General features: G+C 40.5%; 1 protein-coding gene across 1 annotated transcript; it reads right to left on the bottom strand.

Annotated features, from left to right (window-relative positions):
- Positions 1–6054: 6054 nt before the first annotated feature.
- rx3 (retinal homeobox gene 3) lies at positions 6055–16662 on the bottom strand. The gene is made up of 3 exons (XM_020533308.2): positions 16392–16662; positions 15706–15950; positions 6055–6504 (listed from the first exon to the last, which is right to left on the bottom strand). Exons 1-3 carry the CDS (start codon positions 16660–16662, stop codon positions 6055–6057), a joined length of 966 nt encoding a protein of 321 aa, XP_020388897.1.
- Between the last annotated feature and the right edge of the window lie 3054 nt (positions 16663–19716).

A 19716-nucleotide genomic window follows, 5' to 3' on the forward strand; every position in this document is an offset into this window, starting at 1 on the left:
TCTGAAATGGCTGAGTAAATCACTTATTTATATCAAACTGCAAAAGAAAAGTCAAAAAAGGATTGAAAGCAGATGTATGATCCAGCACTGACCTGGGCACCAGAAATAAAAACTGCAGACAGCCCGACTGATGCTGGACGATCTTCCTTACAAGCATGTGGGGCTTGTGTCAAAATTAGAAGAGCTATCCCACAAATTAGACCAGTAAAAGCCTGACCGCCGTACTTACTGAATCATACCTTACAATATCCCAGGCACCACGCAGGCCAGACCTATCATAGATGATGGTAGTGGTTTACAGGTAGACGGATTTGCCCAGGAATCCTCGACATTGACTCTTACTCCAGCTGTCTTATTGCATCGGTTCAAACACAGACAAGGAACCAATGTGCTGATGACCATCTACCATCGCCTATTACTGATGAACCATTACTCCTCCAAATGCCTCATATAGAGGACTGACTGAGGGTAGTAAAGCCACTGAATGTAATGCTGATGGAGTCTTCAAAGTCCATCTCAAAGTGTAGCTTACTATTACTACTACAGACCAAACTGATCCAAGTCCATGAGCAGTTAGTCTAGGTCTGCTGCAAATGGTGAGGGAATCAAAAAGAGGAAACAACCTTCCTGATCTTATCCAAACCAAGCAATTTGTTACTGATGCATCTGTCCATGACAGAATTGGTTTGAGTGACCAAAACAGAGTTCTGTCTACTTCCTGTCAAGGATGCCCTCCACCATGTCAAGCTACAATTAGTGTACCAAAACAGGATAGATTTCAAACAGATTGAGCAATTAAAAAACTAGGCACCCATGAGACCCTGTAGCTCATCAGAATTAGAATCAACCACCATCTGTAACCTCATAGCCCATATCCCCTCACTCCCATTACCACAAAGCCAGGGGATCAATTCTAGAGTGTAAGAGGACATGCAGAGCCAGCACCAGGTTTACCTCACAATGAGGTGTGAATCTAGTGAAGCTATAACAAAGGACTACATGCATGTCAAATCCAGGAACAACATTCAATAGATAGGGCTGTGATTGCATAACTAATAGATGAGATCAAAGCTTTATAGTCCTGCCACAGCCTGTCATATATGGTGGTGGACAATTCAATAACTAACAATAAGGGGAGGTCCCCATTTTCGATGATTGGGGACCAGAGCACATTAATACAAAAGATAAGGCCAAAGCATCCACAACAATCTTCAGCTAGAAGTGCTGAGTGGATGAACCATCTCAGCTTCTTCCTGAGAGCCCTAATATCTCAGATGCAAGATTTTTTCCATGTGATATCAAGAAGTATTGAAAGCACTGGATACTACAACAGTTATAGTCCATGACAACATTTCAACAACAGTACTGAAGGTTTGTACTCTAGAGCTAACTGCACCCTGTTCTGCAAGCTGTTCCTGTACAGAGACAAAACTGAAATCTACCTGGCAATGTGGACAGTTCTTGGTATAACCTGTGCACAAAAATCAGGAAAAATCACGATATATTACCACTCCAGCCTACTCTCAAATAACAGCAAAATGATGGAAGGTGTTGTCAACAACGCTATGAAGTTGGGATTGCAGGTGCAGTAGGTGATTAAAAAGGCAAATGGAATTTTGTCTGCCATTGCTCGAGGGATGGAGTTTAAAAACAGGGAGGCTACGCTGCAGCTGTATAGGGTCCTGAGGAGGCCACACCTGGAGTACTGTGTGCAGTTTTGGTCTCCTTACTTGAGAAAGGATATACTAGCACTGGAGGGGGTGCAGAGGAGATTCACTCAGTTGATTCCAGAGTTGAGAGGGTTGGATTATGAGGAGAGATTGAGTAGACTGGGCTTATACTCATTGGAATTCAGAAGAATGAGGGGAGATCTTATAGAAACATATAAAATTATGAAGGGAATAGATAAAGTGGAGGCAGGGAGGTTGTTTCCGCTAGCAGGTGAAACTAGGACTAGAGGGCATTGCCTCAAAATAAAGGGAAGCAGATGTAGGACTGAGGTCAGAAGGAACTTCTTCACCCAAACGGTTGTAATCGGTGGAATTCCCTGCCCAATGAAGTGGTTGAAGCTACCTCGCTGAATGTTTTTAAGGCAAGGCTAGATAAAGTTTTGACCAGTAAAGGAATTAAGGGTTATGGTGAGTGGGCGGGTAAGTGGAGCTGAGTCTCAAAGATCAGCCATGATCTTATTAAATGGCAGGGCAGGCTCGAGGGGCCAGATGGCCTATTCCTGCTCCTAGTTCTTATGTTCTTATGTTCTTATGAAGTGTTGTTTATTCAATAACCTACTCACTGATGCTCAGTTTTAGTTCTACTAGGGTCACCGGCTCCTGATCTAATTACTGCTCTGGTTCAAGCATGAACAAAGGAGCATTTTTAAAATTCATTTGTGGGATGTGGGCATCGCTGGCTGGGCCAGCATTTATTTCCCATCCCTAACTGCCCTTGAGAAGGTGGTAGTGAGTTGCCGTCTTGAACTGCTGCAGTCCACCAGCTGTGGTTTGACCCACAATGCCATAAGGGAGGGAATTCCAGGATTTTGACCCAGCAACAATGGAGGAAAGGCGATATATTTCCAAGTCAGGATGGTAAGTGGCTTGGAAGGGAACTTGGAGATGGTGGTGTTCTCAAATATCTGCTGCCCGTGTCCTTCTAGATGGAAGTGGGCATGGGTTTGGAAGGTGTTGTCTGAGGATCTTTGGTGAATTTCGGTAGTGCATCTTGTAGACAGTACACACTGTTGCTACTGAGCATCAGTGGTGGAGGGAGTGAATGCTTGAATTCAAAAAGACAGGTGAGAGTGACTGCCCTTGGCATCAAGGGAGCATTTGACTGCTTTTGGAATCAAGAAGCCTTCAAAAAACTGCTGTCACTTGGGAAACAGTGGGATTTCCATTGTATGATTTGACTGCTTAGAATTGTATCCAGAAAAATGGAAAATGGTTATGGTTGTTAGAGATCATCTCAGTCCAACATTGCTCCATAAATTTCTCAGTGTCCAACTGTCATCAGCAATGTCATCAAATCTTCCCTCAATGATTATAAGGCCAGATGTAAGGCATCACATGATTGAACAATGTTTAGCACCACTTATACTGCCTCAGATAATGAAGCAGTGAATGATTATTAAAAATATACAAAAAGATAAAGACCATTTATACAAAGGCCAAGACAACATTTGGACTTGGGCTGATAAGTGGCAAGTAACATTTGTGGCTTGAAAATGTCTAGTAATGACCATCTCCCCATGACATTCAATTATATTACCATTGCTTAATCCTCCACTATCAGCATCCTGGGAATTATCATTGAATAGAAACTGAACTAGACCAGCTGAATAAATACTATGGATAGAAAACAAATCAGAAACTGGGATGTCTGCAGTGAGCAATTCACCTCCTGACTGTTCACAGTCTGTCCACAAGACAGAAGTCAGGGATGTGATGGAACGTTTTCTTCTCGCTGGCATGGGTGCAGTTCCAATGACACACAAAAACTCAATACAATCCATTTCAAGAAATGCACTTGATTGGCTCTCCTTTCAGCATCTTCAATATTCCCTCCCTTTACCACAGTGAATACCATCTCCAAGATGCACTGCAGCAATTCACTAAATCTCCTTTGACAAGATCTTCTAAATCTATAATTTGCATAAGATAGAAGAACAAGGACAACAGATGTATGGGAACACCACTACCTGCAGATGCCTCTTGAAGCCACACATTATTCTGACTTGGACATATATCTATGGCCGAGTGGTGTTATTGCTAGACTATTAATCTAGTGATCCAAATAATGCTTTGGAACCTGGGTCAAATCTCACCATGGCAGATGGTAGAATTTGAAATCAAAAAAAAATCTGGAATTAAGATTCTAATGATTGTTATTTGAAATTTTGAAAAAATCCATCTGGTTCACTTATGTCCTTTAAGGAAGGAAACTGCTATCCTTACCTGGTCTGGCCTGCATATAACTCCACACCTACAAATCTAATGAAAAAAAAATGAAATTTTAACATCAGGAACAGTGCTATTGAAATGACAGCAATAGAATCCATCCTTTGTTTTGTCAAGATTTATCTCAAAACACACCTAAAAAAGATGCTGTGGTTATTTATTTTATTACATTTTTGGGACGGGGCTGAATACAAGTTGGCTGCCTGGTTTCCTGCATTTTAACAGTGACACTTCAAGAGTACTCCTTTGGTTATAAAGCACTTTGGGGCATCCTGAGATCATAAAAGGTGCTAGATAACTGCAAATTTTCTCTTTCTTTTTGATAGATGACACATTACATATTAATGAATGCAGAAGTGGAAGTCCCTGGCTATTGACAGTGGTAAACAGATATATAGACAAGTTCACAATTGTCTGACTAATTTGGGTGTCCCATTGGATAATGGACATTTTCAAAAGTAAAAACTAAACATTTCATCGAATAATTGAACCCAGTCTGCATGATGTAAACAAACTTAAAGCAGGATGACAATTTTAGATTTTCTATAGTATTAAGATTATTTGACTTACACGTAACTAACTAATTAAGTAACTACTTATGTATAACAGATATTACCAGCAAAGAACGCAGAACCACATCTAGTGGGGTGTAATTCAAATGTAGCAGTGGACCAAAACGGCCAGCAGTGGATTTTGTAGCCATGTCTCTTCATTCATATGCTAGCCAATTTACTAATGGCCATTTCAAATCCCCATGTCAATATTGAATTTTGCTTCCCATGATTTCTAAATTTCTGTAGCTCATTAGAGTGGCTTGATAATTAGAACTGTAGACAAGATGAATATAAATGTAAACTCAAATAATTCAAGATTTCTTTTGACAAATTATCTCTCTGCTTTAGTTTTTTTTTCACGTTTTGAAGTGATCATATTACAAAAGCATTTGACACTAAAACACAAATTCCTGTAAATTTCACTGCATTTTGTGACCTGAAAGTAAACTATTGCATAACATTCTGCTCTAATCGCTAAGAGGTTGCTATTATTCTTCTTTTGGAGGATAAATGCATTACCATGAATACTACTGAGCCATGTGGACTCATAATGCTCCATGTTTGCTCTAGTTTGGTTGCATTACTTAATGTAATTAATTAACAGCTATATAACTGGGCATAGCACTCCTGGCATAAAAAGCCGAAGAAAATTCAGACAAGGTTCTTAATCTGATTGCAATTCAATGACTCTTACTAAAAAGTGCATGTCACAAAAGGCTAAGGTGAAGCTTACTTGTTCTGCTCTTGATACATGCTGTCTGGATTTACACACGAAGATTGGCCAATTGGTCAGGTATTTGTAGGCTTCTACACCTGTAGATCTAAAGCCCACTGTAAATTGGCCATATCAACTGAGCAAGTGGAAAAACTGAGAAGAAACAAATGCGTGCATCAAGAAAAAAAAGTAAATGCCTTAATGTTAAAAGTGTAATTATTGGTAATTCTTTCATGAAAATCCTTCTTTCTTTAATATGATCTGTCCTACCGAATGATCTTATCATTTGGACCAGTCATTGCAATTGCATGGATAACCTTTATTCCATTGAACCAGGAATGAAGAAATTCTCGATTGAAATAATATAGACGTACTATTTTCTTAGACGTAAAAATGCTTATGTTCTATTATTAATAAAGCATTCATTTATTGCCATAGTTATGAAAACAATCATGTTACTTTGGTCAGATGTGAATCATCTCACTGATCAAATGCAAAATTTTCTTCAAACAGACTATTATCTTAAAACCTTGCAAATGTTAAAAATGTATAAAGCACTAAATATGGCTCATTTAGTATTAATTTAAGAAACTACACACCCTACACAACAAATTTATTGCAGCTATATCAAAAACACTGTCAACAAATGCACAAAAATTAAAAAAAAAGACATGTTTAAAGGTAAATTCTTCGGAATAGTTCTGAAATTTTCTGATGCTCTGACATTTAATGTGACCCTTCTACATCCCAATTTAAAACTTGTAATCAGCATTTGAAACAATTAAGGAATTTTAATCGAATTTTCATTTTATAATCTCCACCAAATCTCTCAGATTGTCTGCCAACTTTTCCCAATGAATTGGATGTGTTCTTTGGCTTTCATTCTTAGGGAAGCTATACTGGAGTTTCTTTGTTCTGCATCTTCCAAAGGAAATTTGTCCACATAAGGTGTCCCACATTGGAAGGTTGAGGGAGTGATTGCACCCATACTTTGCAGGCTGTGGCTCATGGCTGAGGAATTCAAGAAAGGTGGAGGTGTATAACTGCTCTGCAGGCCTTGTGTTGTGGTCATGAAACCTGGAAGGCTTTGTAATGTGGATGAGCTGGATATTGGTGAAGTGAGCCAAGGGTCAAGTGCCAAGTTACCGTTCAGAGTGCTCATGGTAGAAGTTTGTGACGATCTGTTGAAGGAAAGCATGGGTGAATCTTGACGTTTCATTACACTGGCTTCCAATTTCTCTTGCCTCCTCCACTTGGCTCTTCTGTTTTGAAACCATACCTGAAATGAAAGGACATTTTAGTGTTAAGATATAAACAAAATTTGCAATACCATGTATTTAACTTATAATGCTACCCCCACCCCTTCAAAGGTTTACTGTTGGGAATATGTTTCATATGTTTCCTGGGGTTGATATTTTACCCTTTTTTTCCTGGCTAGGATCAGCTAATTCAGCATAGAAAATTAAAAACATATTTTTAGTGAAAATAGCTCCTATGGCTTCCAGTAGAGAAAGATACAAAGCCAAAGATGTTCTCAGCATTGATACAGAACATAAAATAGAAATCAGATGGGAATTGTCTAATACACAAACTATGAGTGAATTTTCTAATAGGCAGGTATTGGGCCTTTTTGGGGACTCACCAGGAGACATGCTTCTACTTGGTTTCATCTGTGTGTTTTCTTTTGCATCTTAAGCAGAAATTGCACTTCATTTGTATTCATGTTAGAGATTATATATGTTGCTACTTATAAAGAGTTTTTAAAAAATATTGCTGAAAAGATTCCAGTCTCTTGTAATATTGTTTGGTCCGGATGAGAATTCTCATAATCAGAAAACAGCTATGTTCAGGTAGACCGAAATACATACAAAAAATGTTCAAAAACTGGAGATGGGATTGTTGGCGATCCTGGTGGATTTAAGTAAACACTGTTTAAATTTGAAAATTGTCCAGGACTTCCAAGGGATCACCTGAATTCCTTTCCAGCCTAATTTTGCACTGCTGTAAAGCTAAGCTCTCGATTATGGACAAGTATGTGGTTGCCTTCTTCAGGTTTACCTTCCCACCTGGGTCAGATCAGGAGATGATCCCCAGTTCATATGGTTAATTGTGACACAAAAAAGAAACATTAAACATAAATATACATTATTACTGTTTGCCTTTTTTGGTCAGTGTGTTGAGTATAAGAGCTGATAGGTCATGCTGTGGCAGTACAGGACATTGGTTAGGCCACTTTTGGAATATTGCATTCAATTCTGGTCTCCCTGCTATAGGAAGGATGTTGCAAAAATTGAAAGGGTTCATAAAAGATTTACAAGGCTGTTGCCAGGGTTTCAGGGTTTGAGCTGTAAGGAGAGGCTGAATAGGCTGGGGCTATTTTCCCTGGAGTATCAGAGGCTGAGGGGGTGAACTAATAGAAGTTTACAAAATCATGAGGGACATGGATAGGGTGAATATTCGAGGTCTTTTCCCCAGGGTAAGGGAGTCCAAAACGAGAGGGCATTGGTGAAAGGCAAAGATTTAAAAGAGACCTCAGAAGTAACTTTTTCATGTGGAGGGTGGTGCGTGTATGGAAAGAACTGCCAGAGGAAGTGGTGGAGGCTGATACATTTGCAACATTTAAAATGCATCTGAATTGGTATATGGATAAGAAGAGAGGGATATGGGCCAAATGCTGGCAAATGGGATTAGATTAATTTAGGATATCTGAGCGGCATGGATGATTTGGACCAAAGGGTCTATTTCTGTGCTGTCTGACTCTATGACTCTATAAAGATATTAAGGGATCTGAACCAAAGGCAGATTTATGCAGTTAGGCCACACATCTCATTGTATGGTGAAACAGGCTCCACAGGCTGAGTGGCCTTCTCCCATTCCTGTGTTCCTGTGTGTGTGAAATAGAGCATTACTTGCAGGTGGTGATATTTCCATTCATCTGCTGCCCTTGTCCCAAAATAATATGAACAGGACTTTGGAAAAGAGAAAAGGTTGCCAGCTGATTTCCTTAAATTGATGGAAAGGAAAACAATGGGGGCATGGTTGAGCCAAGAGGCCAAATCAAGAGAAATGGATAAAATCTGCAAATTAACAAATCAATGGAAGAAGATGAAATTCAGTCCAGACACCAATAGATTCTGCAGAGGGGAAAAATGTTATTGCGAGTTGAATATGGATGTTGGAAAAATAGCTAATGGTGAAGCAGAACGAACTCAAGCAATAGTGAACTAGGCATTTAATACAAGATGGCTCACCAGCATCTTTTTATGGGCAACTGGGGATGGGAAATAATGCTCACAACCCAGAGTAAATAAAACAAAATCAAATTTTTGGAGCAGCAGAAAACATACAGAATTCCTCAATATCTTGACTTGTAAAATGAAAGCTGCAGCATGGTAGCAAAGTCATAAGGGATACATTTGAGGCTCTTAAGCTACAGAAAGAAAAGCTATTGGGTTTATAGGACATGGGCTTTAGGCTTGCAAGGAATATAGAAGGAAATTATAATCACAGAGTCATAGAACACAAATGCAGATCAACTTATCCAACTCGTCCATGCCAACCAGGTTTCCCAAACTAAAGCAGTCCCATTTTCCTGTGTTTGGCCCATATTCCTTTAAGCATTCCCTTTTCATGTACTTGTCCAAATGTCTCTTCAATATTGTAACTATAACTGCATCTGCCACTTCCTTTGGCAATTCATTCTACATATGAACCACCCTCTGTGTGAAAAAATTGCTCCTCAGGTCCCTTTTAAATCTTTCCTCTTTCATTTTACAATTATGCCCTCTAGTTTTGAACTCCCCTATCCTAGGGGAAAGACCTTTGCTATTTACCTTATCTATTGCCTCTCATGATTTTATAAATCTCTATGAGGTCACCTCTCAACCTTCTATGCTCCAGGGAAAAAAAGTTCCAGCCTGTCTAGCCTCTCCTTATAACACAAACCCTCCAATCCCGGTAACATCCTTGTAAATCTTCTCTGCACCTTTTCCAGTTTAATAATATCCTTCTTGTAGCATGACGACCACAGTTATACACAGTATTCCAACAGTATCCTGTATGTGCATTTTCATTCTGATCTTGTGAAAACATTACACAATTGCATATAAAATTATACTAAACACAGGAAATAGGATCAGAGGTAAATCGTATGGATCTTCAAACCTGCTCCTTTATTTAATGCAATCCTGGCTGGTATTACACTTCAATGCCACTTTACTGCCAACTCCCTATATCCCTGAGGCATCAAATTTCTATCTCATTCTTGAAGGTATTCAATAATGGAATATCCAAACTTTCTGGAGTTGAGTTTCAAAGATTTGCCACATTTTGAGTGAAGCTGTTTATGCTCATCTCAGTCTGAAATGATTAGTCCCTTATACAAATGAACCTGTGACTTCCTTCTCATAATTCTTTCAACTTGTCAGTATATCTGGCTAAATGTGCAGATCATCACTTAAAGCTCTGATATAAAAGTGTGTACATAACCAAACCTGGCACTTCATCAGGTTTAGCAAATTGTTTTTGATCTGCTCAAAGCAACAATATTTGATCAGGTAACTTGTTGAGTATGCAAATTACAGAAATTGTTAGGGGTAAACATGCTTTTTATTCATGGGATGTGGGCATTTCTGGCCATTGCCTAACTTGAATTGGCAGTTAAGAGTCAACCACATTATTGTGTGCCACATGTAGAACAAATCAAGTCCCTTAAAGGGCATTAATGAACCAGACAGGATTTTACATCAATGTTGGTCACCATGTGGTGATGACACCAGTGTGGTATAGATACATAGAAAATCGGAACAGAAATGGGCCACTTTCAATATGATCATGGCTGATGATCCAACTCAGTACCCTGTTGCATTTTTGCCCCATACCCTTTGATCCCTTTAGCCCTAAGAACTATATCTATCTCCTCTTTGAAAACATTTAATGTTTTGGCCTGAACCACATTTTGTGACAGACAATTCCAATAGCTTACTGCTCTCTGGGTGACAAAATTTCTCCTCCTCTCAGCCCTAAATAGCTTAACCTGTATTCATAGATTGTGACCCCTGGTTTTGGACTCCTCAGTCATTGGACAAATCCTTCCTGCATTTAATCTGTCTAGTCAAGAACAAAGAACAAAGAACAAAGAAAATTACAGCACAGGAACAGGCCCTTCGGCCCTCCAAGCCTGTGCCGATCCAGATCCTCTATCTAAACCTGTCACCTATTTTCCAAGGATCTGTATCCCTCTGCTCCCTGCCCATTCATGTATCTGTCTCAATACATTTTAAATGACACTATTGTGCCTGCCTCTACCACCTCCACTAGCAACGCGTTCCAGGCACCCACCACCCTCTGCATAAAGAACTTTCCACGCATATCTCCCTTAAACTTTTCCCCTCTCACCTTGAAATTGTGACCCCTGGTAATTGAGTCCCCCACTCTGGGAAAAAGCTTCTTGCTATCCACCCTGTCTATACCTCTCATGATTTTGTAGACCTCAATCAGGTCCCCCCTCAACCTCCATCTTTCTAATGTAAATAATCCTAATCTACTCAACCTCTCTTCATAGCTAGCGCCCTCCATACCAGGCAACATCCTGGTGAACCTCTTCTGCACCCTCTCCAAAGCATCGACATCCTTTTGGTCATGGGGCGACCAGAACTGTACGCAGTATTCCAAATGTAGCCGAACCAAAATCCTGTACAAACCAAAGTCCTATACATCGTCCTGTTAGAATGTAACAGATTTCTATGAGATCTCCTTTCATTATTCTAAACTCTAGTGAATACAGTCCAAACTGATCAGGTCTCTCTTCATGCTCAATCCTGTCACACCAGGGATCAGCCTGCTATTCGATTCCATGGCCCCAAAACATTGGCCCAGCACTTGGATTACTGGTCAAGTGAAATGACCACTTCACCACTGTCTTCCCCTAAATAGCTATGCTGCTGGACAAGTGTTTTGTTTCATTCGTAAATAAAAACAGATATTGCCACTGAAGCAATTATTTGATTTTTTTTACAGGGAGATGTTCCCTGGTTGCTATTTTACTGTTACATTCACTGCCCAGTAGGAAAACTTTTGCATACCAGATTACTGAAAGTGTAAGCGAACAATAAAGCAGCAGTAGTCTTACTGATTGGTGGGATCACCAACAGCATGGTGGTTCAGTAGTTAGCGCTGTTGCTTTGCAGCACCAGGGACCTGGGTTTGATTCCAGCCTTGGGCAACTGTATGTATGCAGTTTGCACATTCTCCCTGTGTCTGCATGGATTTCCTTCAGGTGCTCTGGTTTCCTCCCACAGTCCAAAGATGTGCAGGTTATGTGGAATGGCCATGCTAAATTGCCCACAGTGTCCAGGGGTATGCAGGATAGGTGGGTTAACCATAGGAAATGCAGGGTTAGAAGGATGGGGTAGGTGGGTGGTTTTGGGTGTGATGGTCTTCAGAGGGTTGGTTGGACTCAATGGGCTGGATGGCCTGTTCCACACTGTAGGGATTCTATGATCTCTGCTCAGGATGAGATTTATAGATTTTTATTTGGTGAAAAGGAACCCCAGATGGAAAAAAAAACATTGAATTGAAGTCAACCCAAAGTGCAAAGGTAGAAGGAAAGAGACGGGTAGTAAGATTGGATCAACAGAAAGATAAAATGCTGATTTCTTTTAAAAAGAAATACAATCGCTCAATTTTCTGCAGTGAATTTAATTCGTTTTAAAAACGCGAACGTAGCAATGGTCTTGGAATTCACGGAGTTGACAAATAACGATAGTTTAAGAGGTTAAACGGAAAAGCAGAAAGTCCAATTATTTGCATAAATTCTCAGCAATGGAATTTGTATAATAAAGCAACGAACTGCGAATGCTGAAGATCTGAAACAAAAACAGAAATTGCAGGAGAAACTCAGCAGGTATGGCAGCATCTGTGGAGAGAAAACAGAAGTTTTAATGTTTCGAGCCATTGACCCTGCTACCAGACCCGCTGAGTTTCCCCAGTAATTTCTGTTTTTGTTTCATGGGATCTCTTGCTCATTCTGAATTTCTGGTGTTATTTACACAGAAATAATTATATGTGCATTTATTTCGGCAGGCTCTTTCGGGTCTGTCTTGTTTGCACATAACTTACATGTTCTAATGAAGAATGCTGCCAAAGAGTCTCTTCCAGTTGACAATATTCCAATTTACGATCCCACTCAGCAACCTGCGCACAAACATTTGCTCATTTTCAGTCCGCTGAATTACCCACACCTTGCGGTATGTGAAGTCGCACTGAATTCAGGAATCTGGCCTGAAATTAAACAAATCTCTGGCGAAGGCCGAATGTTTCGAGCGCCAAAAAATGAATTTTAACTACTGCGTCTTCGTTATTATTACACCATTTAATATGATTGAAATGTTTAATAAAGTTATCAACCAGTTTGCATAGCTCAACAGCTTTTTTTTCCCCTCCACAAGAATCTTTTTTTAAAAGTTTTGAAACTATTTAGGGGCCGAATCAGCAAAGAGAAAGTACCTTTTTGCATATTTGCCTAATTTAATGCCTGTAAACAAAGATTTGCTGGAAATATTTGATTAGATCTCATTTTTTGGGGTGTTAGATCCATATACTTGTGCCAGAACGCGGCCTAAGGAAAGCAAGATATATTTAGTGTTAGAGATGGATGTTAATAATTGGATTCCTATTTCTTCGCTATTTTCATGAGTGAGTTTGACTTGAATCTATTTCTCGGTTAAAGTTTACCTATATCAACATTTACTTTGCAATCTGGTCTAGAACAATCTTTTATGACCGGAAATGCCAACTAATACAATAATAATAATTCAGGCTTTTAATGTCTACCAGGATAAAATCAATTAACCATACCGCCCCTTTGTTCGGAGCGGGTTTCTTATGACTTTGCAGGGCCCTTAGAGAACGGAAAGAGCAAGTTAAAATTGCTTGTTACTTGGGTGGAAGAGTTCTTGCCACAAACTGTTTCAAAGAAAACAGAAATAAAAGGAAGACTCCCAGATTGTTAACGATCGCTGGTTAGTTCAAGATTCGTTTCTGGGAAGAAAAGAACAAACTGCAATGAAACTCCACCGAATCTTTTTGTTTAAACTATCAGCTGCATATGATTACTGTTACACTGCTAAAAAGAAATCGATTTCCGAATCGTACTTTGAACAAAATATCCAACTTGAACAAAACAAATTGCTTGTGGTAATACTAATGTATTGTAGTAGGGAAAGGTTTAAAAGGGACCTGAAAGGTAACTTTTTCATGCAGAGGGTGGTGCGTGTATGAAATGAGCTGCCAGAGGAAGTGGTGGTGGCTGGTACTATTACAACATTTAAAAGGCATCTGAATGGGTATATGAATAGCAAGGGTTTAGAGGGAATATGAACCAAGTGCTGGCAATGGGACTCGATCAGTTTATGATATCTGGTCGGCATGGGCAAGTTGGACCGAAGGGTCTGTTTTCATGCTGTATAACTCTATGACTATGCCGAATGAATTTAATCTGACACTCCTGGTTACAAACCACTCCATTTGTATTCTGAGATAGTAGGAACTGCAGATGCTGGAGAATCCGAGACAACAAGGTGCGGAGCTGGATGAACACAGCAGATGATTCTGACGAAGGGTCTAGGTCCGAAACGTCAGCCTTCCTGCTCCTATGATACCATTTGTATTCTGCCTAGCAGGTACCGTACATTGCTTCCCTTACTGTCGTGTCCTTTCGTGTGTTAATCATGAATAGGATTGCATTGTTTAGTGCCCTTAATTTGTCTGGGCAGATTGCAACGTTGCAGCAAATTTTAAGGCAGAATACATGAATACAGGAAAGATGCATGGGTCTTATATGTTGCAATCTTTGCCCAAGATAATCAGCTTTCATTTAGCCCTATGCAAGGTACGTTTATGATATTTCTGAAGTACTGATTTTTAGGTAGCAGGATCTTTAATAATCATGAAATACATTTAAGAGTTTCTCCTTGCAGTTTAAAACTTGTCAAATTCGACGCATTTTTTTTTAATTGCCAAGCCAAACAGGAGTAGAAAAGGTTCGTTAAGACTGCGAACCTGATGAGTCCGAGCACAGCAGAAACCGTGCGTGTTCTGCACGCTGTTTGGTGAGAAAACTTTAGATGGCAGTTTCTGCGAATCTGGAGCAATAACCTAACCTGGACGCAGCCCAGTTGGCATTTAGCTCCCACCCGCAGACACTGACTAACTGGTCATGTACGTCCAGAATCTTCTCGCAACAGTATTAATCTCTTTGATGTATAATATTGTCAGATGTTACCAATAAATCGTATTGTCAAATTACTATTGGGCGCAGTTCAATAAGAATCACATGTGACATTTCCTCCAGGTGAGAGAAACAACGTTGCTGGAAAAGCTCAGCAGGTCTGGCAGCATCTGTGGAGTGAAATCCGAGTTAACGTTTCGGGTTAGTCGACGTTTCTTCAGAACACAATGTTTAACACCGGAAACTTAAACTACGATTTTTTTTCGCAGCAATTTCCGTTTTAGTTCCCGATTTACAGCATCTGCAGTACTTTTCGGTTTTATTCTTCTTCCAGCATCGATAATATTGTTTCAAGGGAGCCACCACTCCAACTGAGGTTTCTACACTTTACGTTACACATAGAATTTAACAAATCTGTAGAAATGTATTGGAGGCCTTTTTTAAAAAACAACCGGGAATAATTTACCGTTTTGGGGTCATCAGGACGAACGACAATATTTGAAGTTGTAAAATTAAATAACAAGGCATGAATTGATGGTAAGTATGTCTGCGCTTTAAGGTTCATTTTGATCATACAGATGAAAATACGAGCGGAAGAAGACTATTTGGCCCCTCTATCCTAGCAGATCATTGTCACTGTCTCCCAGAGAGAGTGTCTGTCTATCCCAGCTAGGAATGAATTCAGTGATAGAGCACCACAACCCTTTGGTGTAGACAATTTCAACCATTCAGAATCCCGGGAATCTCCTAAAAGGATAGATTCCTGGTCCTGAGACTGTGAACCCTCACCCACACACACACATCTTCCAGATCCCTCAGTCAATGGAAACGACCTCTCAACATTAAACTGGTCAAAGCCTATTCCAGTTTTCCATCTTTCACCGAAATCATCTCTGATTCTTCTAAAACCCAAAGAATTTACTTCATCTCTCGTCCTTAAAGAACCCTCTCATCCCACGCACCAAATCAATGGACGCTAACTTCACGAAGTGACATGTTGGAAATAAAATACAATACTGAATGGATGATCAGGTAATAAACTTCCAGAACACCCGGTGACCGGGTCAGAAATTACCTCAGAGACAGTAACTGTCAGGCAGGCGAAATCTTAGAGAGGTCAATCATCGCGTCCCGCTCACAGCTTGTGTTTACATCTAATGGCTCATCATCGAATCGTGAAACTCAGGCAAGAGAAGTGAGCATTGAGCAAGATACGAGCACAGCACGGACACAGAAAGAGAGGTATCTCACCTGTACCCGAACCTCAGGTAGGTCGACTTTCATGGCCAGCTCCTCTCTGCTGTAGACATCTGGATAATGGGATTTCTCAAAGGCCCTCTCAAGCTCATGAAGTTGGTATGTGGTGAATGTTGTTCGGTTCCTCCGGTGTTTCTTCTTGGGTTGGTCCGCGTTTATCACACTATTCTCCTGTTGCTTGCTTTTGACAATGTCCGGAGGCCGGAGACCTTCGCCACTGCTGTTCGTACAGAAGTGATCTGATCCGAACAAAAGAGGACGACATCTTTATTTCGCATGTTTTTGTTAACCTACTTCGTTAAGCTACAGTATTTAGATATTTTCTAACCAACCAGGTTATTACAGGGATGTTATTACACACATCAGGAGCCGGCCCTCCTGGATCAGAGGTTGGGACATGACCACTGTACTACAAGAACCCCAAGTTGCAGTATTTATCACAATTCTTTAAAATGATAATAGCGATTGGCAATGAGGGGATCAACGTTTCATTATTTGCAATTACAGCCATTGTTATTAAATGGAGTTAAATGGACAATCCACTCCAGAATACAACTGCGACACATTGACACCTAGTCGTACAAATGGACATGCGTATTTGGGGCAGACTTCACCCGTTAGCCTTGTATTAACATTAATTTGCAGCGCAGCATCATTGTGAAAAGGGAACACGCTCTTACCATCCAAAGTCTCAGAGTTCTCCTGGTCATGCTTTAAGTTTGACATTCGGTTGAAACAATCCCGGCCGTTGCTTTTTCCCGCTTCCTCCACATTCCTGGAGTTTCTGTGGGAAGTGAAGGGCGAATGGAGGACGGAATCTTCTTTGGTAAATCCCAAGATTGCGTCTATGCTGTGGACCCTGGAAGAGGCGCTTCCCGAACTCCTGGCCAAGCTCCCAAATGGGGACAAACTTCCATCCATCGCGCTGCTGGCCGGGCTCTGCAACCGCATGAATAATCAACGGCGAAATAATAACGACCAACTTCCTGTCCGCCTGGACCAACGACAACAATTCGGTTTCTGCACGCTCAAGCTTCACTTTTTCTTTGCTTCTTTCAGCTTCCGGGGTTTGCTCCTTTCAGCGATTCTACAAGTGGTTTCTTTTTTGTTTGGTGTAACTTCCTTCTCCTGTTTGTTTCTTTCAGAAACGCTGCCAGTGGTCACGGAGAGGTCTCACTGGAACGTAAGGGCGAAGACTCAGTGCAGGTGAAGCGCCGTTTGGAGAATGAATCTTTAGCTCCTAAAGTGGACCTGTCCCCGCTCCGGCGATCACAGCCTTCGAGCTCATGCATCAGTTCACATCCATTCACAGGCACCTCCTTAAACACTCCGAGAGCCGCCCACCGAGCTGGCGATCCATAGGTTTCCGCTAAGCTTGAGATGCTGTTACCAGGGCCTTGGAGCACCTAGTAACTTGCAGCGCCAAGCCGCTTCCTGACACCTCTTGTGGCGCCTCTGTGGAAAGTGGTCCTTATAAATCTTGGACCAATCTTTGCCTCTCCCAGCTGTCGCATCGATAAAAAAAAAAGACTGGGGGAGGGACGGATACAGATTAGAGCAGAGTTTGTGCAGACAGAACACGACCATACAATTGAACATCCTCCATAAATACAGCTTACCAATGTGCGATTCATTTACAACATAAATTATAGCTCAATCCTCTTTTATACTGGGCGGTTGTTACACAATATCGGAATATGCACTGTGGTTTAAAATAGGGGCTAGAACTTAGTACACCTTGCGTAAAGGTCTAGGTAGCCACATTGAAACAGCTAAAATAATGTGCAGATATATTAATAATTACAATCAACAGGTCACAAAATAGGATTATGTATGATACCAATTAAATAATTTCATTCTCACACATCCACATTTGTCCAGTAGATGAACAGTGAGGAATATCCCGGAGTATTTCCCTGCCCTTTAAAGGACAATCGAAAAACTTTACCAATATCGCCACTACAAACAAATAAGAATTACAGTTCAGTGAAGGCTCGGAGCTCGCAACTGTCATGACCCGATAATAATTATTTGCGTCATTATTGTTCAGTTATTGGGCTTTTTATTGTTACTCTCCCATCTTTAATATTAAATATTCGAACATCTATCTGTTCAAGTACACTGCAGAGAGAACGACGCGGTCCCATCATTGCTGTAAATATCCGCTAGCTCCTGTTGCTCGATGTATTCGAGCATTCTGTTAAAGGACAGTTGGGGAACGCATTGTAAAATGAAGAGATGTCCTTGTAAAGCAATTACTGGGAACCTTGTCTCAAGGGGACGCTTCTAGTAATCTCCTTCAAGTCAGACATGTGTGCCAACAAGTGCTTGGTTAGATCGTTTATTTGAGTCTATTGAAAGGTTTACACATTAATTAATGATTTAATAGGATTTATCGTTAATTAGTTTATCCGTGAGAAGAAGCCATTGCGCTCTAAGTTGCATTTTTAAAAACATTGTTTATGCATCCACTTTCTTCTTTAAATGCTTTTTTTTCGTTTTTTCGGTTGCTGAAATGGTTAAGAGCCACATTGGTGGATATTGTTCCTATTAAGCTCTCAGTTTTAAATTTCTCTTCCCTGGAAGAAATTTTACACCCGGTGACGAGGTAAGTTTCAGTGAGAAGCGGTTCGCCACCAAATCGCATGAATTGTATTGGGTACATAGTAAAAGTGTAATGCAGGGTAGTCACTAGAACCGGAGACAATGAATGCAGCGCAATGTATTTCATTAAAACACAAGAAAGTAACCTCTTTACATTAAGGTGTTTACTAAATTAGTGATAACTTGAACTTTAGAAAGCAGCACTTTAATTGAAAACGATTTGCTTGCTGCACGTTTAAACGACAGCAGAGACTAGTGTCTGTCCCACAATGTAAATAAAGCTAACAAAAGTTAAAGTGATCACTACAATTAGAGCTAAACTGAGTGGCTGCATCTTAGTCCAATGCCCACACGCTGCTAAGGGGCTTAAGGCATTTTCCGTTGTAAGCCAGTTTACAACGGCTGAGCGTTTCTAATGACGAGGTGGTGTTATCCTTTATTTACAACGATGCCAGAACTCGGGTTTGCTTTGTATACAATTTACCTGTCAATAACAGGTTGTCAGGGTAACAGGGTGAAGAGAGACATAAAAGGTCTAGGGAGGCTATTGTGAGCAATTAAAAAGTAAGTCAATAGTGGGTTGGCTGGCGGAGCGTCCTTACAGCACTCCGTTTAGGTGCATTGTGGTGTCTCGGTTTGCATCGATATTGCGCTTGTATCAGTTTTGATGAACAGTGCGCTAACAATTCCTATTTGAATCTGCCTGCAATTTAAGCTGAATTCGTGTCAAAACCAACGCTAATCTTTAGTCTATTTTCAGTCTGTAAATAGATGCAAAGCCAGCTTTCTCTATAATATTTTCGCCACGAAGAATAAGTACAGCGTTGGTTGGTTTGACTAAAGTAGGAATTAGTGCACGGTATAATGGGGGGGGGGGGGGGGCAATAGGTCCAAGGTTCGGTCAGAAGCAGGCTCCATACCCAAACCCAACCGCTCTTTTAAGTTAAGGGGAGTCCTGGTGTATGTTTACAACTAATTCCTTTCATAAGCGAGAAGAAGAATGTTCACTACCTCCGAGTTGTTCAGGCTATTGAGATATTTGTATCTAATCCACTGATTAAATACTACATGATGAATGCACCTTCTTGTTGGAGTTTCTCTTTCATAACAGCTGCCAGTTAGGGCTAATTGAGCGTCAGCTTCTCTGTGTTTTGAGCTGGGTGAATCATTCGGATAAACTCGAATCAGTTCATTAACAATCAGGGTGGTCATATGGATTTCATTGGATTTTCGTTTGTTTCGGACCCGGGGGCAGAAAACAAAGGTGAAATGTTTTTTTGAAGTTCTCGATTTGCCCTAACTTGTGTTGAAAGCCGTGTAGAACTGGTGTAAAATTGAAATTCGTTTCCGCTCCAACTGTAGTTTTGTTAGATTCTACAAATTCTTGAGGTACAATTACGT

The sequence above is a fragment of the Rhincodon typus genome, chromosome 1 (assembly GCF_021869965.1).
Source record: "Rhincodon typus isolate 14 chromosome 1, sRhiTyp1.1, whole genome shotgun sequence".
Taxonomy (NCBI): domain Eukaryota; kingdom Metazoa; phylum Chordata; class Chondrichthyes; order Orectolobiformes; family Rhincodontidae; genus Rhincodon; species Rhincodon typus.